Genomic DNA, 21,469 nt, shown 5'->3' with positions numbered 1-21,469 from the left:
TTTTCACTTATGGTAGATCCTGAACTAGATTTTGTTGCATTGTTTACACATTGTTAATGAGCATATATATATATATATATATATATATATATATATATATATATATATATATATATATATACACACACAACGCCTTAATGTATACGATTCGTGTAAAATTCCACAAAACAACCCCCCCCCAAAAAAAAATAAATAAATAAAACAATATTACATGATGTAATTGATGTCGTTTGCCAAACGCACTGCGCATGCGTACCTGGCTCTCTAATAGATTCAAAGAGGTACGCACCGCACATGCGTATACCTCTCTTCCCAATATATCTAACGAGGCGTACGCGAGCGCACCGCGCATGCGCCGTGCGCTCCCGAAATCCTGGGGCCGCAGCTCGGGGATTGTGTGACAGGCAGCTAGCGAGAAGATGTGAAGATGGCGGAATTACAAATGCTCTTGGAAGAGGAGATTCCTGCGGGCAGAGGAGCTTTACTGGACAGTTACGCGAACTTAGAGCGAGTCGCGGAATACTGCGAGAGCAATTATATCCAGGTGAGGCACATCGAAATCCCATACATTTTATAAAAAAAACTGTAGGAAATTGCTCGAAAGGAATCGGAACGGTGGTCGAATCCCAAATGTGTGTTCTCCGCTTAAAGAAGTGCACTAGCTAGGGCAGCACTCAATGAGCCTTACGTCACGCGTAGTGCGCAGTGCAAAATCCCAGGATGTTGTTTGGGATACAGCCACCGAGTGCTGTGGAATGATTGCAAACAGCCACTGATGCTAAGCTCGGCTAAGTCGGTCGACGATTGTATGGGCAGTGTTGCGTTACATAACGACGTGTTTCGTGATTATAATCACTATTACTCGTAAATATCCAAATCATTAAAGATATAAAATATGTATTTGCTTTTCAGTTGTGTTCTGCGGCCATTTTGTTTCCCAATACGTATACCTTACTAATACTGCGTGTGTGCAAAAACGCTAGCTCGCTAATTGTAATATTTATTTTCAGGAGGAATTCATCATAAATGTATATAGAGTGCGTTTAGAGAGAAATATTTGCCTTGTGTGGAGGGATTTTGGTCCTAATGTAAGGCCGGTGCTGTGTTTTCTTTATTCCCTGGGAGATGTGAGGGGTCGTGTCCCGCGATGACGTCACGTGGAGTATTTATGTTTTTGACAGTCGTAGTTTAAATTCAGCAAAATCTTCTAATGTCTTTTACGACGCTCATGGAAATGTACGTCCATACTCATTGTTTGTCTTTGTCGCTTATTAAAATGCTGAAACTGGAGACTTAATCAATATGTTTCTCTACTTTTGTGGTGATGATGATGATGATGATGAGAGTAAAGTCGTATTTGAGCACGTCACCTCAAAAACGTTTGGATTTCGAGTCACTCTCGGATTTGCCCTTCTATGATCCGAAGCTTCTGACAAGATTCAGGAAAAATCAGTGCCACCAGGATTTCATGTAATTATGGATTTAAAAAGTATCAGAAAGTACTTTATCTATCTACATTTACTCAAAATCACCTTCAAAATAGTCCCCTTGCAGAACAATACAGCTCTCCCAGCATTCCTGACACTTCTGGAATACCTTCTTTTCAAAGTGTGTTCTCTGGTTTGCTCCGGATCTCCTCAATGGTCTCAAAACGGCGACCTTCGAGCTGGATCTCGTATTCTATTGATGTTCGTCGTAACATCTCCATAAATTTGTTGAATCTGTCTTTAGCAGATTTGCGCAGGTTAACGTGCAGAATTTCACGTTAACTTGCTCTCCATGATGAACTCAGATGTAATGCAGCAGTTGTACACAGGGTGGTGCTGTTTTGCAAAACCGACTTATGAAGGACGGTGCGCCCTGTGACTGCGCGTGCTGCTATCTGTTGACTGTTGTTTTGTGAGGGGGAAAAAAGTCATTTTAAAGGTGTTCCATAAGGATAAGAGCTCTATAGCAGGCCATTAAAGATCTCCACTCCAAAACCATGATGTGATGTAGATATGCTTTATATAGGTTTGTATTGGAGGATCTCCTGCTATGGAGCAGGTCTCTACAAATGTTTATCCATATTATCCGTGTATCTGTATACATTCTGCCGGAGAGAATCTTAATGTAAGATTTCTTGCCTCGCACCTACTTTGGTGATTGATGATCATTTCCAAATGAAGTATTGATTATGTGTCTCTAGCGTTACTGAAACTGAGACACTGATCACCTCTTTCATGCAGATGTTTTCCTGAAACTGTAAATCTAATTACCGATTCAGGCTTTTCATTACGCGAAAACGATTGAAGAGGTGGGGGGAAAAAAATCAATCGAAACTGCCGATGGTGAGAGGAGATTAGGAATGGGATAAAAACGAAGCTGTTACTGAAGAGCACAAAGAGGCCGAAGATCACCTCCAGGCATGAAGAAATGAGGGGAGGCGTGTTCTGTTCTGTTGGTGCCTTTGGGAATCAGGGTCTCTGGTCTCTGAGGAGGAGTCTTCTATAACTAGATCAGTCAATGAAAACGAGGCCACACACACACACACACTCAAGGTAACTTAACAAAAATAAAGAACATCTTAATTTTAATGAAGATGGACGAGGTGTAATGTACTTTGCATAACCAGTTTGTCGTGTTGGAAATGCACCAAGCAAACGCGCTTCATTCAAAATATCTGCAGGCGTTCAGATGCAGCGTCCAAAAAGATGCAGTTGTGCACGCTTTTACTTTTCAGTCCCTCCAGTTTTTCGATTTTTTACGATCACAGATCGCAGCATTTTTGCGCAAATGTGTAAAAACAATATGCTGTAACCGTTCCCTTATGCAATCTTTAAAGTTCAAGATTGAGAATGCTGAAGTTTGATTTTCGTGTTGTCACACGCTCGATGTCATCAGTCCGTGTGAACTGTAGTGAAGGCGAGAAATCCTTCTCATCTGCCACCTCACATAAGCGCTAACGCCTGGGGCACAGCGACGTTCGAATATATTACACAAGAAAGAATCTAATCCATAAAGAGATTCCATGTGTGTTCAATAGCATTGAGATCAGAGCTCTATAGCGGGAGATCTTCCACTCCAACCCATGTAGAGCATATCTTCATGGAGCTGGCTTTGTGCACAGGGGCATCGTCGTGCTGGAACAGATTTTGTGTCTCGGTTGAATTCGAGGGAAAATTTCATCCTGCAGCATCCAAAGACGTCCAATAAAATTATGTGCATCGAACAGTTTTTGAAAGAATCACAAATTGCTGGAAAAGTCGGGTGTCCCAATACTTTTGCCCCATTCTATGTGTAAATTTACTTTATAGAATTGACCACAATTTATCTTTAAAAACATATTTTTAATAGGGTCATTTATATAAAAAAGGTTTTTTTTGTCCATTTTATTTTAATCTACATAAACGAGCTCCGTGTCTTTAAGCCTGCACCCGGCAGTATTTCCTGCTATCGATGTCTATTTTTAAACATCTGTATGCAGGTGTGGATTCAACAAAGTACGCCTTTATCCATAACGGGTGTGCGCTTGGTTCAGTTTAATGTAAAAATAGCTCAGAAATACCGAAACGCACACCGTTTCCTTCAGAAGGTCAGATTTTTAGATCGATTACGTAATTCGTATTTATTTTTGCCTTCTTATAAGAGTCTCTCTACCGCTCGCCTGCATTTCCTCACACGCAGACACTCGCACGTACATTTACACTCTCCCATTTATCGTCCGCCCTTCCTCTAAGTGACAGCGTCGCCATGGTTACCCTGGCGCAACATGATCGATGGCTGAAGGCGACCAATGAGGGGGCAGCCTAGTGTGGATTTGGATAACGGATTTCTGGCTTGTTGATTGGTTTCTGTGTTTCACTCAGAGATCAGTTGTGTGTGTGTGTGTGTGTGTGTGTGTGTGTGTGTGTGGGAGAGAAACTGAGAGGTTGGTGTTGGAACTAAAATGCAACACATCCCTGTTTACCCGAGAGAAAAGTTTAAGCACAATCATTACCCGTTTATTCACAAATAAAAGAAAGCGGTTTTGTGGAAAAAGCGAGGCATCGTGTCTCGTCCCCGGTGGGGGTCATGAATTACGCCCAGGTGTTAATCTCTCCTCTCTCCGTGTCTCCGCTGCAGTCTCCCGATAAGCAGAGGGCGCTAGATGAGACGAAAAGCTACACTACTCAGTCCCTGGCCAGCGTCGCCTACCTGATCAACACACTCGCCAACAATGTGCTGCAGATGCTCGACATCCAGGCGTCTCAGCTCCGCCGTATGGAGTCCTCCATCAACCACATCTCACAGGTACCTGACCATCAGAGGCTTGAGCGCCGCATTTTACATTTAGTGCAAGTATAATAGTCTTCACAATTCTGGGAAGATGTTCTACTATATTTTGTGCCTCGTTTGTCTCACATTTAGCCACAAGAGCATCAATAAAATCATGTACTGATATAGGTGAGGTGAGGAGACCTGGGGTGCAGTCAGCGTTCACATTGATTATTCAATAGGGTTGAGGTCAGAGCTCTATAGCAGGTGATCTTCCATGTAATCCAAACCATGTACAGCAGATCTAAATGGAGCTGGCTTTGTGCACAGGGGACATCTTCATACAGTCAACTTGCTCTGAAACGAATTTACGTTCGAGAAGTAAATATATTAAGAAATACATTATACTGAAATAGAACAGAAACCAATACAATCGAATTAGAATCATATGACGATTGTCAATTTGTTTTTTCCCCAACAAATGCATACATTGAAATGCAACTCCATTCAGACAAAAGTAATGGCACCCTATAAAAAAAAAAAAAAAATCAGGGAGAGGAAGGAAATCATAGTCTGGTATAAAAAGATCATTGAATAAGGCATGATGTTTCCCCTCGCTCTTTAGACGGTGGACATCCACAAAGAGAAGGTGGCCCGGCGTGAGATCGGCATCCTCACGACCAATAAAAACACATCTCGCACGCACAAGATCATCGCCCCGGCCAATCCCGAGAGGCCTGTGCGCTACATCCGCAAGCCCATCGACTACAGCCTGCTGGACGACGTAGGACACGGTGTGAAGGTACGCCGGCGCCAAAACTCAGAGTTTACTTACTTTTTTCTGTTTTCTTCTCTAACAAGTTGCTCACGTGCGATTGTTCTAATCCTCTGCACTCTTTAACACGTTTCTCTTTGCCTCTTTCTCTCTCTCTCTCTCTCTCTTGCTTCGTAACATTGTAGTGGTTGTTAAGGTTCAAGGTAAGGTGTCGTTCAGGTATCTATTTGCATGCGTGTGTGTGTGTTTTGTAGATTTATGGGTAAGGACAGCTTTAAGTCACACCTTGACATTTGGATTTTACAGGTTAACGCCCAGAACATAAAGGCGGGCACGACCCCACGCACAGTTGCCCCATCGCAGAAACCACCCAGCCCTCCAGGCCCGGGGAAGGGCACCTTAGGGTATGTATGTGTGTGAGAGTGGTCTAATGTGTGTATGTGTGATGAGCAAGAAAAAAGTGCTGGTTTTATTGGTTTGCAATAAAATAAATTTCTTAATTGACAGAATGCATGCCAATTAACCATGCTCATTAGAATAATAAGCCCTGCCCACTTCTGATGTCAGATAAAAGAATGAAGCTGGTTGATCAGTAGCTTTGTTGAAATGCCCGGCAGATAAACCATCGAACGACGTCTTCATGCGCTGCCCCTGCTTTTTATCACCTGTTTTTTTTTATTTTTTATTATTATTAGCTTACAGTACATTCCCTGGACGTCAGGCTTGCGTCCGGACGCTTCTTGGAAACACTCCCTCGCAAAGCCCCTATTGCCTCCTCCCTCTAAACGTGTGCGCTTCTCTTCCCGGACAGGTCGCACGTCGGAGACCTGCCTGCACATTTGTGTTCATTCAGAATGTTGTGTATTTCACGTGTTTGTGTTCTTAATCCTGGTTTTACTGTGTTGATCCCCTCCTCGTCCCCTGTATCTCTCTCACCGTCACCATGGTCCCACACCCAACAGTCACCCTTACAAATGATCACATTAGGAGGGGGGGGTCATTATTATTGGCATATAAAGAGATATTAAACTGTAACACCCCCCCGGCAGGCGCCACTCCCCCTACAGGACGCTTGAACCTGTGCGTCCTCCGGTCATTCCTAACGACTACGTGTCGAGCCCGACCCGCACTACAGCTCCGCCCCTCCAGAGCCCGGCACGCACCGCCTCCGTTAATCAGAGGACTCGCACGTACAGGTACACACACACACACACACAAACAACACACACTCTACCGGCGATGTTTTACTTGAGAAAACCTTATTCCTCACATATCTATCTTTATTCCCTCTCTCTCCCTCTCTCTCTCTTTTTCTGCAGCTCTGTGTTGTTAACCTGTCAGTCTTTTTGTCTCCCGTCTCTTTGCGTCTTAATAAAAATCTCTAACTGGCCACTCACTAACTTACTCTTTTCCTTTCTTTTTCTTTTTTTTGCTTTTTCATCCTCTGATCCTTCAGCTTGCCATGACATCCTTTTAAGAAGACTTTCTCTTTTTTCCCCTTCTCCTCTCACTCCTTCTGTTTCTCTTTCAGCATCTGTTTTTCCTCTTTGAGCAGAACGTTAACTCCCAGACCTCTTAAGGGATCGAGCGGACAGGAATGGCGAGAGCGGCACGGCGTTACCGCACGCTCTCGTCGGAAAAAGGGATAAACGTAGAATAGAAAAACGCGCTCGTGTTTCCCGGGCTGTAATGTGATCAGTGATTCGTGGCCTGGTCCAACGGTGCTATTTTAAACCCTTTTAAAGTGTTCTGTTTCTTTTCTTTTGCTTTTTCTTTTTGCAAAGCGAATTGATCGTCCCGGGGACGAATAACATTTATAGCTCCTGAAGGTCATCTTCCCAAAATGTAGAGAAGTGCGATCGATTGAATGTTTTAGCCCACTTTTAACCTAATCCCCCCACCCCAATCCGGGTAGACGTTTCACAATCACGTGCCTTGTGTTTGTCTGATTTTAGCAGCGGCAGTAGCGGAGGAAGCCACCCGAGCAGTCGCAGCAGCAGCCGAGAGAACAGCGGGAGCGGCAGTGTGGGTTTGCCTATTGCCGTGCCGACGCCGGCCCCTCCCACTGCTTTTCCAGGTGACAGCTCCGTCAACTTCCTGTTTATCTCAGCAACCAGTTTCATAGGTGTTCAAATGCCCTAAAAGCATCACTAAGTACTATATCTGGTATCCCGGGACACATTCTTGATCCAGGACAATTAAAAAAAATAAAATAAAAACAATTACTTTTTATTTAAATTGTGTAAATGTTTTGCTGTATTTCTCAACACGTGACCTGCTCTACTACAATCCTCTCTTTTTTCTCCCTGTTTTTTTTTTCTTCTTGGCACCTTACGTTTTTTTTTTTTCTGCTCCTGATCTCTCTGTTCTTCCTCTCTGCTCCCTCACTCTGCAGCCTGTTCTGTAGCAGGTACTGCCTCCACACCCCCAAACCCCCCCAAACCCCCTCCCAGTGTGTCTATCCCAGCTCCCCAGCACCTCCTCCTCCTCCCACCCCTGAACCCACACCTCCTCTTCCTCCTCCTGCCCCACCTGCACCCCTGAGATCCCACCTCCCCACAACTGCCCCCACCACCGGCACCGCAACCACACAAGGTGAGTCGTCCCTTCGAAGCAAATTCGCCGTGTTCCCCGCCACATCCTCATCCGGCTCCTCATTAATCGAGAACATGTTCATCCCTTCCATTTTATATTGTTCATCTTGAACGCTTGACTGGTTTCAGGTTCCACTTACTTTCTGCTCTTTTTTTTTTTCTATTTTATTTCGCCGCATTCGTCTTCATTTCCTGAGTGTTTGATAGATCGGCTGTGATTGTCGCAACACCCCTCCCTCCTCTTCTCTTCCATGGATTGTTGTTGTATAGGGTGACTTTGGATGCCATATAATGAAATTTTGCGTTTACTTGAACTTGAAAACCCAAACCTGTTCCATCATGGCAATGCCCCTGTGCACAAAGCGAGTTGCATGCATGAAGATGTGCTTTACATGGTTTGGAGAGGAAGATCTCCTGCTATAGAGCTCTGATCTCAACCCTAATAAACACCTTTGGAATGAATCTCACACAAGTCTCCTCGAAATCTTTGTGCAACATCTTCCCAGAGAAGTGGAGGTTGTTGTAACAGCAAGGGGAGATTAAATGTGGAATGGGATGTTTAAAAAGATGGCATTCCAATCTTATGGTCAGGAGTTTACAAACACCTGACCATCACACTCATATGTGCATATAGAGAGGTGGCTATGGGGGTTTGTGATTATTTAAAAACATGAATAAATATGATGCATAAATAAACAGAAAGCTAGATAAACAAAACACCATTGAGTCTCTTACATGGTCTATCTTCTGTAGGAAACGGGCCTCAATTCTACAGCATGAACCGACCAATGGCACGGCAAAACACGCCCTCGGTAGGCGGGTCCCTCCCGTACCGCAGACCGTCCTCGTTGACCAATCAGCCGATCAACGCACCCCAGAACACTCACGCGAACATGAGCCAGACACAGCTTAACGGCGGACCCCACTTCAACCAGAACCAAGGTGGGCTGCGTTTTTATTTATTTATTTATTTTTAAAATTTTAAAATCTACTTTTTAATCTGGTTTTGTCCACACCAATTCTATACTACGCTTCTCACACGATAGGCAACATGGCTCCGCCCCCTCCATCCATATTACAGATCACACCCCAGCTGCCTCTGATGGGCTTCGTGGCTCGGGTGCAGGAGACCAGTAAGTGTGTTGTTTAAAGCGTGTGCGTGTGAGTACATGTATGCCGTGTTTCCTACACGCGTGTTCTCAGCTTTTCTAGCTTTAGAAGCATTCAGTAAACGTTTGTGTAGTTTGATTGTGTTGAGTGGCCCATGCTTACAGCTTTTGATTCAGTGTGTTAATTGTGTAGTTTGCATGCTCTCGATGTTCTTTACACAAGTGTAGCGGTGTACGATGTACATACAATATCGCGAATTGATCTTTTAACGATGTGTTATTTGACATCAATGAGTATATCGCAAAACCCAAACAAAACACACGAACACACAACAAAATATCGTCTGATTATTATCAATAAAATCCCCATAAATATCAAGATAATTTTTTTTTTTACACTATCGCACACCCCTATGCCGTTATGTATCGTTAAACGTCTTCTTCACTTTGCAGTCTCCGATGCTCCTCCTCCTCCACCCCCTGCGGATGAGTCCGCGTTTGTGGACTCGACTCCGCCCCCTCCTCCGCCAGAGGATTATGAGGATGACGAGGGCGAAGAAGACGAAGAGTCGGCAGTGGTGGAGTACAGCGACCCGTATGCCGAAGAGGATCCGCCGTGGGCTCCTCGTAACTACCTGGAGAAAGGTTTTTACCGCTATGTTCAATCCGGAATGTTCTACCTTCGACATTTGTTTGATGTATTTAATAAGTTGAGAAATGGCAGGTGTATTATTTTAGTAGTCTACTGTCCAATCTCCTGCCTTCTGTCATTCCACGCAGTGGTCGCGATCTACGACTACCTGCGCGATAAAGAGGACGAGCTGTCCTTCCAGGAAGGCGCGATCATCTACGTCATCAAGAAGAACGATGACGGCTGGTACGAGGGCGTCATGAGCGGCACCACCGGGCTCTTCCCCGGAAACTACGTCGAGTCTATCATGCACTATGCTGACTGAGCCACCAGGGGGAGCTACTTTCTTTTTCTCATCCTCTCTCCGTTTCTCCCATTCACAACCAAAAACCTCCTACTCAGATACACCCATATACAGACGCACACACCCACACACAAGAACGACAAAGAGGACGATACACGTCTGTATATTTGTGAAGATTTTTTTTTCCGTGAGTGTGAGAATGTGTTAATGTTTGTTGGAAGATTTCGACTTACAGATTTATAAGGACCATTTTTTTTTTGTCTTAATTTGAGTCTTATAGAAACACTAAATATTCCTGCTGCTGGTTTTCGCTCGACACTATTTGAGCTGCACTTCTGAGCTCCTCTTCCGTCCACTTTTTATTTTTTGTTTTTCTCCCTCCTGCCCTGAGAGATCTTCGAAGAGCCACCAGAAGGACATCATCTCTCAGCTCCTCCTGACACTCTGGGGGTGTGGACCTGAACACCTTCAGCACTCGTTTTCTGTTACACTAAGGTGGGAGGAGTGTTTGGGTGCAGGGCTGGGATGTCTTTCTCATGGTTTTTTTACTTTCGATTTTATATTCGCTGCAATCGGCCAATCAGAGCAGACCTGTTTCTCAGAGTGCGTCAACGGAAAACACTACACAAATTTTTCCATCGAAACTGCAGCCGTTTTTTTGTTGTTCCTTTTGCAGTTCTTCTCAGCGACGGCAGAAGCAGAAACATCAACGCACTCGAAGAACACAATACAGATCCACGCTACGGGCAAAAGTTTGTGGACACCTGATCATTCAATTCTTTACAAAATTGAACATCCCGTTCTGCATACAGATCGTATTCGCTGTTACAGTAACATCCATTCTTCTGGGAAGATGTTCCACTCGAATTTCGTGGAGATTTGAGTCATTCAGCCACGGGTGTTAAAGAAGTTAGGGTACTGATGTAGGTGAGAAAGGGAGGGAGGCCTGGTGAGGCCTGGGATGCATGAAAAATTCATCCCAAACATGTTCATTAAGTTTGGAGCGCTATATAGCAGAAGATCTTCCACTCCTCCACTCACTCGAAGCATGCTGGCTTTGTGCATGGTCTCCAAATTCAAGTGAAGGGAAAATATCATGGAAATTCCTCCAAAGAGGTTCTTTACAATTTACCAGCTTTGAGCTTAAAAGAATAAATGTGTTTGGAAAGTCAGGTGTCCCGACACGAAATCACTAAAGCGACGCTGCATCAGTTTTAGTTCGAGGTGATCTCCATCCAGGTTTCTGGCATCTGCTTGAGCACCATTGTTGGAAATCTTTCCTTTAATGCATATTAATGCTAAGAAAAAGTGATTCTAACAATTTCCTCTGTTTCCCAGTTCTGTTTTATTATTATTTTTCCCTCCACCTCGTCACTTTGCAGGCTTTTAGCGTTAGTTTATACCAAAGGATTCCTTTGCATGTGGATGTGGACGGCGGAACGTAAAATCCACGCCATTGACACTTTTTTTTTCTTCATCAGAGATACGAATCGGATTGGACCGATTCTCGGTATATGCGTGCGTGTGCGCGTGTGTGTGTGTGTGTGTGCTATTAAAAAATAAGCTCGTGCCATAAAGAAGTGTTTCTAGATAGTCAAGATGTTTTATGAAGATTCTTTACGATTCCCGACACGGGATTTCCCGGAATGATACGGTGGATTTTTTTAGCTCTGGATTTACAAATACAACACTGTGTATGTGTATTTATCTATCGCTTATTATTAAAATTTTAACGATCTTGTTGGTGTATATGATTGACGTAAGAATAAGAGAAACGCTCCTTCGACCTGCAATAACGTTCGACTACAGAAAGCACAAGCGCTCGTGCGAGTGACCGAAGCGAGGCGGAAAAAAGACTCCGCCGGGGTTTGTTCTCATTCTTTTGATTTGATTTACTTTTCTTTTTTACACTATGAGGTACAATGATGTCTGTAGATGTTTGTGTGTGTGTGTGAGAGCATGAATGTGTCGTATGATCCTGATGTTCGTGAACAATTTGCTCGCCTGTGCAAATTCTCTTTTCCATGGAGGGTTTGTGGCCCGTGTGTGAACCAACTCCTGCATGTTGATCATTTCTGTGACTTTATTATTTACTATATTATTTTTTTTTTCTGCTGATGGAGAATAAAACTGGATCGAACGAGTCTGCACAACTCGTCCTCTCTGCATTCCGTGATCTCTCCAAGGTTTTACAATCTGAATTTCTACATTTTCAGTTTAGGGTTTTGATATGCCCTTTTTTTTTTAACACATAGGGCAGGTTTAATTTATATTTGACATACACAGTTTATGTGCAGTGCTAATTATTGCCACTTGGGGCGCAATTGAGGTTTGTATTTTTCCCTGTAAAAATCATGTTTTTAAATCATTTTCTTTCTTTTCATGTTTAAACAAATGGGATAAAAAAAAAAAAAATCTCCCCAAGCACGATTCTTTTTTTTTAACGAGTTTTATTCGTTTTTGTTTTATTTCCTCACATAATAAATATAATTATAGATTTTGGGCTGTCAAAAGTAACGTGTTAACTCGAATTTATTTTAACAGCACAAATTAGATTATTTTTTTTTTTCCATATCTGAGTAAAGAAAGGACGTCATGAATAAATGTGTTCCATTGAAGGTTTTAATTTCACCTCATCTTTATATTTTTAATAAAAAACAAACAGAAATGCACGCTGCATTGTGTTAATGAAATGAGTGCTTTTAAAATTAATTCGTGTTAATTTTGACAGCCCTAATATATAAATGTTTTTATTTTTCACTGAATTATTTTAAATTCTCTCACTCCATTTTTTTAATATTTTATACCCACATTTTTTCCACCCTTCACATAATTATTCTTCACATTGTGGAAACCTGAGATTGGTTTGTGTTGCTTTTTGGGACTTTTTCAATCATAAGGGTTTTAGTAAAGTCAGGTACTGATGTAAGTGAGGTGAGGAGGCCAGCCAGCATTCACATTCATCCCAAAGGTAGCAGGAGGTCTTTCACTCCAAACCATGTGAAGCAGATCTTCATGGAGCTGGATTTGTGCACGGAAAATTAAATGCTACTGCATCCCACGACATCACGTGAAGACCCACATATGGCTGGAAGAGTCACGTGTCCCAAAACTTAATTATATATAGTTTATTCTCTACAACAAAAAAGTACAAAGACAAAGTGGTCCAGTTTTATTGAGTTTTAACTAAATGTTCTCCATAATAAATCGATGCATCGTGTAACTGAGATAAACATCTGTGGTATAAGACAGAAATGGATACATGTTCTAAATCTGATTTAATACATAAATCACCGAAAAATAGCTAGTGAAAAGATGCTTCAGGATATTTCAGATCCTGCATTTACTTAGATTAATATTACAGTCAACAAAAGCTTAGTTACTGAGAAAACAAGCAAAAACAATTTCTAAGTGACAGAATTACAAAATTCCTAGTCATGTTTATTAAATGAAGCTCCAGTGTACAAGTTGGTGACGTTATTCTGTGACAAAATATATATATTTCTCTCCTAAATGTTCACAAGTTCCAGTGTACAATTTACTGAACTGGCCTGTGACTTCTTTTTTTTTTTATAAAGTTTCACAGTTTTTATAAAGACATAAAGAAAGTTTTTATTGCCTCAGGTTATACAAAATGTGTTTTATGTCCTTACGGGGGATTAATTTGCGCTCGATGAGCGAATCTCGTAAATCTGAGTGAAACTTACAACCAAAATAATTTTCAATATTATACACAAAAAAAGCCCGTGTGAGCTCGTTATCATTTAGAGAGAAAGAGAGAGTGTTTTCTCCCCGTTGTCCTGCTGCTAAAATAAAGAAAAAGGTCAGAAAAGCAGAAGGGAACCACACACACACACACACATGCGTGCACACACAGAGGAAAAAGGAAGAGTGTAAGAAAAGAAAAGAGCAGGGGTGAGAGGGGACACGCTGACATCTCGCTGCACTCGGGTTTCTCAAAGACGTTTCCCGACAGCAGAATTCACTCGCAGATCAGCGTCTCCAACACAAACCTGTTCTCAAAATGACGGATCTTGTGGCAGTTAAGAGCCTCGCGCTTCTGAATACCTGCAAGAGAGGGGGGGGGGAGTCAAATGTCACTCAGTGTCAGTCTAAACAATGACAACACAATACTTGTGTTCTGATATGTGTGTAGATGTTAGATGTATATATTGTTGTTGTGTGTGTGTGTGTGTGTGTGTGTAAGTAGTTACCTGATATGGTGTCCCTGCACTGTAGTTTGTGTGTTTGTGTGTGTATAGATACCTGATATGGTGTCCCTGCACTGTAGTTTGTGTGTGTGTGTGTGTGTGTGTGTGTAGTTACCTGATATGGTGTCCCTGCGCTGTAGTTTGTGTGTGTGTGTGTGTGTGTGTGTGTGTGTGTGGTTACCTGATATGGTGTCCCTGCGCTGTAGTTTGTAAGTGTCCTTGTCTTTACACAGCATGTAAATGGAGTAACCGAGCTCCTCCAAATCATCCACCTTCTCCGTCACAACCATCTGCTCACGCACCATATATGACTGCGGCAGGTAGGTGCCGGCCACACACACACACACACACACACACACACACACACACACACACACACACACAGTCAATACAGCAGCTGGAATCCAGTGCTTTTTTTAAAATACATTTTCTCACTCCCTGGTTCAGTACATTGATGTTGATGAGCAGATCAAGAAGGTCTCTGGGCGGCATGACGACGGAGGTGTTCAGGGGGGTGATGTAGCACTTATTCAGGCTCAGATCCAGGTATGCGGTCAGATGCTAGAGAGAGAGAGAAAGAAAGAGAGAGAGTTACTGCATGTGCTCTTCTGTATGACTTATTATATAAAAGTCTTCATAAGTGTGCATTCAGAGTGTGGTGCAGTTCCTATAGAGCACAACACACACACACACACACACACACACACACGTGCACACACATGCGCTCATGCACACACGAACACACACTTGACTGAAAGCTGATTTCGAATTCTCCCAGTATACAGGGAGTGCAGAATTATTAGGCAAATGAGTATTTTGACCACATCATCCTCGTTATGCATGTTGTCTTACTCCAAGCTGTATAGGCTGGAAAGCCTACTACCAATTAAGCATATTAGGTGATGTGCATCTCTGTAATGAGAAGGGGTGTGGTCTAATGACATCAACACCCTATATCAGGTGTGCATAATTATTAGGCAACTTCCTTTCCTTTGGCAAAATGGGTCAAAAGAAGGACTTGACAGGCTCAGAAAAGTCAAAAATAGTGAGATATATTGCAGAGGGATGCAGCAGTCTTAAAATAGCCAAGCTTCTGAAGCGTGATCATCGAACAATCAAGCGTTTCATTCAAAATAGTCGACAGGGTCGCAAGAAGCGTGTGGAAAACCAAGGCGCAAAATAACTGCCCGTGAACTGAGAAAAGTCAAGCGTGCAGCTGCCAAGATGCCACTTGCCACCAGTTTGGCCATATTTCAGAGCTGCAACATCACTGAGTGCCCAAAAGCACAAGGTGTGCAATACTCAGAGACATGGCCAAGGTAAGAAAGGCAGAAAGTCGACCACCACTGAACAAGACACACAAGCTGAAACGTCAAGACTGGGCCAAGAAATATCTCAAGACTGATTTTTCTAAGGTTTTATGGACTGATGAAATGAGAGTGAGTCTTGATGGGCCAGATGGATGGGCCCGTGGCTGGATTGGTAAAGGGCAGAGAGCTCCAGTCCGACTCAGACGCCAGCAAGGTGGAGGTGGAGTACTGGTTTGGGCTGGTATCATCAAAGATGAGCTTGTGGGGCCTTTTCGGGTTGAGGATGGAGTCAAGCTGAACTCCCAGTCCTACTGCCAGTTTCTGGAAGACACCTTCTTCAAGCAGTGGTACAGGAAGAAGTCTGCATCCTTCAAGAAAAACATGATTTTCATGCAGGACAATGCTCCATCACACACGCCCAAGTACTCACAGCGTGGCTGGCAAGAAAGGGTATAAAAGAAGAAAATCTAATGATATGGCCTCCTTGTTCACCTGATCTGAACCCCATTGAGAACCTGTGGTCCATCATCAAATGTGCGATTTACAAGGAGGGAAAACAGTACACCTCTCTGAACAGTGTCTGGGAGGCTGTGGTTGCTGCTGCACGCAATGTTGATGGTGAACAGATCAAAACACTGACAGAATCCATGGATGGCAGGCTTTTGAGTGTCCTTGCAAAGAAAGGTGGCTATATTGGTCACTGATTTGTTTTTGTTTGGTTTTTGAATGTCAGAAATGTATATTTGTGAATGTTGAGATGTTATATTGGTTTCACTGGTAAAAATAAATAATTGAAATGGGTATAAATTTGTTTTTTGTTAAGTTGCCTAATAATTATGCACAGTAATAGTCACCTGCACACACAGATATCCCCCTAAAATAGCTAAAACTAAAAACTACTTCCAAAAATATTCAGCTTTGATATTAATGAGTTTTTTGTGTTCATTGAGAACATGGTTGTTGTTCAAATTAAATCCTCAAATAAAATTAATCCTCAAAAATACAACTTGCCTAATAATTCTGCACTCCCTGTACAGAACACACGTCCTATCAATGTGTGAGTGTGTGTGTATGTGATCTTACGAGGACGAAGTCGTGGACGATCTCGGCAGCGTTGCTGTCACTGAACTCCGGCACGGGGACGCTGATCAGCTCCACCTGCTCCTTCTCCAGGATGCGGAATCGCTCGCTGAGGCTCTTCAGAGGGGCCGCGTGCTCGTTACTGACATCAGGGATCATGAAGCGGTCCTCGCTGTAGCGCACGCCGCAGAAATACACGTCCTCCTCCTGCACAACAGCAGCCTGTTCACATGCATGTACACCAGCTCAATGGTGGTGGTGTTGGGGGTCGGGGACACGGAGGACAAGGTGGTACGCAAGTGCTAAGGTGTGTGTGTGTGTGTGGAATGTTTCCTCTCACCTCCATGATGTAATGCTTGTACAGGTAAGCTCCACCCACCACCACGCCAGACAGCATGAGGGCCAGACCCAGACACATGCACCAGCACCAGGCCCAAGACTGCTGCCTGACCCGCACCACCTCCTCCACATCCTTCATACACACAGAAATTCAAAACGAGTTGTAAAGACCCAATAAACTGCACATGCTATATAACCAAAAATAAATAAAATGGCTGGAAAAGTCAGGTGTCCCAATTCTTTTGTTGATATAGTTTACATTGTACACTGAGAAGTGGAGGGGAAACAGTAAACAATAATCATTAGCGTGATCCTACAAATTGGGCTGAAAAAGAGCCACGGCGTTAACCAGCTGGCAGCTGGCACTCAAACCCGAGCACCCGAGCGCGTCTCTGCTTTGGAACGCCACCAGCGCACAGACTGAACCAGATGGTGCGGCACCCGTTTCAATGCCGACAGTCAAAACAGAGGTCACGAATCGATTCCTGTTTTAGCTTCTGCTTTTACACGTCTCGAGTAAAGGAGTAAAGGGCGCTCGGCGGGGAAAAGGGCGCGGCATCCAGATGAGGTCAGAGCACACAGGGACAATGAGTGCTCCGGGGACTGTTTCCTTAATCGCTCGGCTTTGTTACGGGAGATGCAGACGTACAGAACGTTAACCTTAGATCTCAAAAGCGCTGAGCGGAGGAAATGCTGGGGGGAATTTCCAGTTGGATTTCCAAGAAAAAGACGTTCGAGTCAGCATAAAAGTGAATGCGAAAGGTTGCTGTGCGCTAGGGTTAGGGATTTTGTAAAGCGGGCCTTATGGAAGGGGTCTCCGGTGTGAAGACAGAGGAGAAGTTTGCGCTTTCATAATTACATGATAAGCCTGGGGGTGTATCATGTTTTCAGAAAAAAAAAACAATAAAAGTAAATGTAAATGGATAAAAAGTACTAGTGCTAGCTATCTTGAAGAATCCTCTCACAGAATTATCGTGCAGTGGAATTTTTATTTGATTCGCCCCTAAAATAATGCCGAGTCGCTCGATTACTCCTGCGTTCAGGTGAGAGCCGCTTTATCACAGGATGAGGCGTAACGCTCCCCCTCCTCCTCTCCCATCCCAAAATCTCTCCCCCTCCCACCCCCACCAGAACTGTTTCCACTCTGGTGCTTTAAATATCTTAATTACGGTTCGGGTGACTGCAATCCAGTAATTTAACTAAACACAATCCAAAATAGGGGAAAAAAGAATTGACATTCATAGTGAGACAAATCCAATGAGTTCTTTCCTCTCTCTCTCTCTCTCTCTCTCTCTCTCTCTCTCTGTGTCGATGTAAAGCTCAGAATAACCCATTAATCAATAAAAGTCTCTAAACACGGCTTAATCAGCGCCTGCAAAATTCCAGTGACGTAATCACAGTAATCTGAAACTCAAACACAGAAACAGGGGTACAGTTTCACCCTTTCACACACACACACACACACACACACACACACACACACACCTTGCCCTAACAGAGATGGTCTTTGTTGGAATGTGAGCACCGGTATGAGGGTTTTTTCTGTGTTTTTTAAGCTGAGAGTCTCGACTAGGCTTTGATTACTCGTGTGGCACAGACGAGAGACGTCTCGATCAGACCACACACACACACACACACACACACATCTGAAACATCCCAGGGTGAGCCAATCCTTTTAACCAACTCTCCGATACATCAGATATTAAACACCTGATCTGAAATGTTGGTTTTTATGCAAACTATTTTTTTGAAAATCAATTTAGGATAAACAACTGCAAAGCTGCGTTATTGTTTCCATTCTGTACACGATTTCCCTCAACAACACGTCTCACGGTGTTTCATTCCTCTCACATTACACTACGCGTTCCAACAATACAGAACACAAAACCGTGAGACAACAAACGAGAGAAAACAATAAGAAAACACGGTGAAACGACTCTGAAGGAATCTTTGATGTTGAATTATATAATCTACAACACAACCGAGCTTTTTGTTCCTCTGAGACCACAGCCAACGCTAATAACACACTTATATTTTACATAAGGAGACTCCAGTGCCACGTCTTCAGGAGGGAAAAAACCTTTCAAGTATAAATAAACAACTGAAAATGGATAAAAAACATAAATTAAAAAACATATTCAGTCCTTGTTGCCAGATGACTGTAATGCAGTCAGGGGGATTAAAGAGGTAACTTTTGAGCCTATAAATCGGATGCTTTGGTGTGGATGGGACGATTTGAAATGGATCGGACGCTTTGGTTTTGATTAAACGCCTTGGGATAGATCGGATGCCTTGGGATGGATTGGACGCTTTGGTTTTGATTGAACACCTTGGGATGGATCAGATGCTTGGGATGGATCGGAAGCTTGGGATAGATTGGACGCTTGAGATGGATCGGACGCTTTGGTGTGGATTGGATGCTTGGGATGGATCGGACGCTTCGGTTTTAATTGAACAGCTTGGGATGGATTGGACGCTTTGGGACAGATCGGACGCTTTGGGACAGATCGGACGCTTTGAGACAGATCGGACGCTTTGGGACGGATCAGGGGGAACCCGAGCTTCTCCGCTGACCGTTTAAATCATATTTCACAGCCTCTTCTCTCTCTGTCTGCTCGCCCACATCACACTGACTCATCACTATCAGACGGTCTGATCTTCTCTCATCTCATCCATGTGAATCTTCTCTCTCTCTCTCACACACACACACACACACACACACACACACACACACACACAGTCTGGCGCCTGCTAGAAACCGGAAGTGGCCTCTGAAAACACTGCTGCTTCTCCCTCCTGCAGCTCTGCAACACAAAACACTGCTGCGGATTTTCTCTAACTGAGCAAATAAACCACTCAAAAACACGTGGGTTCGTATTTAACCATCATTTTGCACAAATACGCAAAAGAATCAGGTTTTGCACTAACCGGCCATGTTAGTGCTTTTCTTTCTTTCTTTTTCTTTTTTTAATCGGGTCAGCCATTTTCTTTCCCCACAACCAACCTTTCTCTTTCTCTTTCTCTTCCTCCAGAGGTTGACACTACAATCTTTCGGATTTTAAATATATATTTTACAAATAAAGACGCCTCTGAAACATAAATAAAAAGATATCTATCGAAATGTAAAGTAGTTAGCATAAACAACTAGCCGCCCGCCCCCATACAAAATCACCCCCAAACAGTTTTTACTCAAAACAAATCTGGATTTATTTCACTTTAAAGCACAAAGCTCCGTGTAATTTCTCTATAATGTGTGTTTTTACGTGTGAAAACTAAATAAATAAGTCTGTATTGCCTTTAGTGAACTTCACTCACCCCATCCTGAGGGATCAGAGCCTCGTCCTTTTCTCCTCGCTTCACCTCCTTCTGCGCCAAAGCGGAGTTAAATGTGACTTTAACCATGTTGCCCTGACTTTAAACTGCTTCCAGAAAGTATAAAAAGAATTAAAAATCTAATCTGGTGCGAGTAAACCGGATTAAGCGACTGCAAACTGACAACGCAGACGTTCTTTGACTTCGACTTTCAACTGTGGCGCATTCGGCAAATAATCCGCTTTCAGTGTGGGGCTTTGGCCACTAGGCGGCGCTAAAGCACGCGCACACAAATCGCGTATAATATGTATTGTTTTTTTTTTTTTTTTTTTTATAAATACAATATACAGATCGTGAAAAAAATCCATATACAATATACGTCCCTATTAGGGATGATAAGATGCACCTATTAACAATATGATGCATCGATAAAAAAAAAGTGTGCATCGGAAACAAGTTTCATTTGTATCACGATGCACCGTATTTAAAATAATTGTGTCGCATTAGTAGATGCGTTATACTTTTATTATTTAGAAAGTGAACAAAAATCGGTGACGGATATTTTGCATGTAGATCGATTTCTCCTCGCGAGAATGTTTCACAAGCGCGTTCTCTCAGCAGCACTACGGAGGCACTCAGGATTAACATGGCAGAGGTAGAGCTGCATCTTCCCGGATCGTTTTTCTTTCTAGATTTTTTTGCACTACGAAGGCCTGTTCGTGAAAGTGCCATGCGTTTAAAAGTCAGAAGGCACTTACGTAAATGTATGATTTGTCGTGTGTCTGAACCGAAGAAATAAAAGTGAGCAATCCGTACTATAATGAATTGCTTAGCATTATATTTTTTCCATTGCATCGTATTGCATTGTGTTGAATCAAATCGAAATCGGATCAAATCGTACATTCGACTTAAGATAAGTGTTCATTTGTAAGTCAAAATGACAAAACGTTTTTTTTTTCTTCAATGACATGAAAATGCTGCCATGTTAGCATGCATTTAACCATCAAAATATTTCCCTCTTCCACCAAGCGACCTGTATATTTAGCATTACATATTTAACCACCAAATATACCTGTACGTTTGACTGATCTCAAGAAAAAATGTGACTTTTCACAACTGGTTTAAAGATAAGAAGTGCTGCTTTGTTTATTTTCGCTGCTGTGTCCATATTGATGCAACATGTTGATGGTACGGAACCCATAAAAATGAGAAAACTACCCTAACTTGTTAAAAAGAATTTAAAGACGTTTCCTGGCTTTTAATGGTCGGCCCTAGGGAAGTACAGATTGCACAATTCCTTTGAATCCCACTGCATTGCAGGTAATCAAACGTAGAAAACCACCCAGCACTTTAACACCAACCAACATGTTGATGACAGTTTGAACTAAAACCAGAAATTCATTTTATAATAACTCTTGGATATAAATATTAATAAATATTAACATGCCAGATGCCAGGACTTCTCCCAAAAGATCTTCTGGAACAGGTTTTGGTCTCCTAGTTCAAATGAAGGAAAAAAGGGCACTCAAGATCTTTACACTGAAGATAATTCTCCCTTTGACCGGTCT

The 21,469-nt window shown here is 42.8% G+C and overlaps 2 protein-coding genes across 10 annotated transcripts; one reads left to right on the top strand and one right to left on the bottom strand.

The window, feature by feature from the left end:
* Positions 1-324: 324 nt before the first annotated feature.
* On the top strand, positions 325-11,802 carry abi2b (abl-interactor 2b). 8 transcript variants are annotated; one of them, XM_046849624.1, is made up of 12 exons: positions 326-544; positions 4,105-4,272; positions 4,862-5,038; positions 5,197-5,214; positions 5,318-5,415; positions 6,061-6,207; positions 6,967-7,088; positions 7,407-7,421; positions 8,359-8,547; positions 8,652-8,738; positions 9,168-9,359; positions 9,495-11,802. In XM_046849624.1, the coding sequence occupies exons 1-12, from the start codon at positions 428-430 to the stop codon at positions 9,668-9,670; spliced, it is 1,506 nt and encodes a 501-aa protein (XP_046705580.1). In that variant the 5' UTR covers positions 326-427; the 3' UTR covers positions 9,671-11,802. The 8 variants fall into 8 exon arrangements, with proteins under 8 accessions (XP_046705609.1, XP_046705580.1, XP_046705595.1 ...); XM_046849653.1 differs by lacking the exon at positions 6,061-6,207 and having other exon boundaries at positions 325-544; XM_046849639.1 differs by lacking the exon at positions 5,197-5,214.
* A 1,006-nt stretch (positions 11,803-12,808) lies between these two features.
* On the bottom strand, positions 12,809-20,158 carry itm2ba (integral membrane protein 2Ba). 2 transcript variants are annotated; one of them, XM_046848341.1, is made up of 6 exons: positions 19,905-20,158; positions 16,591-16,722; positions 16,254-16,472; positions 14,311-14,421; positions 14,042-14,192; positions 12,809-13,717 (listed from the first exon to the last, which is right to left on the bottom strand). In XM_046848341.1, the coding sequence occupies exons 1-6, from the start codon at positions 19,989-19,991 to the stop codon at positions 13,632-13,634; spliced, it is 786 nt and encodes a 261-aa protein (XP_046704297.1). In that variant the 5' UTR covers positions 19,992-20,158; the 3' UTR covers positions 12,809-13,631. The 2 variants fall into 2 exon arrangements, with proteins under 2 accessions (XP_046704297.1, XP_046704306.1); XM_046848350.1 differs by having other exon boundaries at positions 16,254-16,457; positions 19,905-20,157.
* Between the last annotated feature and the right edge of the window lie 1,311 nt (positions 20,159-21,469).

This window comes from Silurus meridionalis, chromosome 1 (genome assembly GCF_014805685.1).
Source record: "Silurus meridionalis isolate SWU-2019-XX chromosome 1, ASM1480568v1, whole genome shotgun sequence".
NCBI classification, from domain to species: Eukaryota; Metazoa; Chordata; class Actinopteri; order Siluriformes; family Siluridae; genus Silurus; species Silurus meridionalis.
The sequence above is the reverse complement of the archived record's forward strand: the minus strand, read 5'-3'. Positions and strand labels throughout refer to the sequence as shown.

Coding starts and splice junctions, on each gene's coding strand:
- abi2b (XM_046849624.1), top strand. CDS start 428: ATGGCGGAATTACAAATGCTCTTGGAAGAGGAGATTCCTGCGGGCAGA. Junction 8,739..9,167: donor GGCTCGGGTGCAGGAGACCA/GTAAGTGTGTTG, acceptor TTCACTTTGCAG/TCTCCGATGCTCCTCCTCCT. Junction 9,360..9,494: donor TCGTAACTACCTGGAGAAAG/GTTTTTACCGCT, acceptor CATTCCACGCAG/TGGTCGCGATCTACGACTAC.
- itm2ba (XM_046848341.1), bottom strand. CDS start 19,991: ATGGTTAAAGTCACATTTAACTCCGCTTTGGCGCAGAAGGAGGTGAAG. Junction 16,473..16,590: donor ACAAGCATTACATCATGGAG/GTGAGAGGAAAC, acceptor GCATGTGAACAG/GCTGCTGTTGTGCAGGAGGA. Junction 13,718..14,041: donor GCGCAGGGACACCATATCAG/GTAACCACACAC, acceptor CCTCTCTTGCAG/GTATTCAGAAGCGCGAGGCT.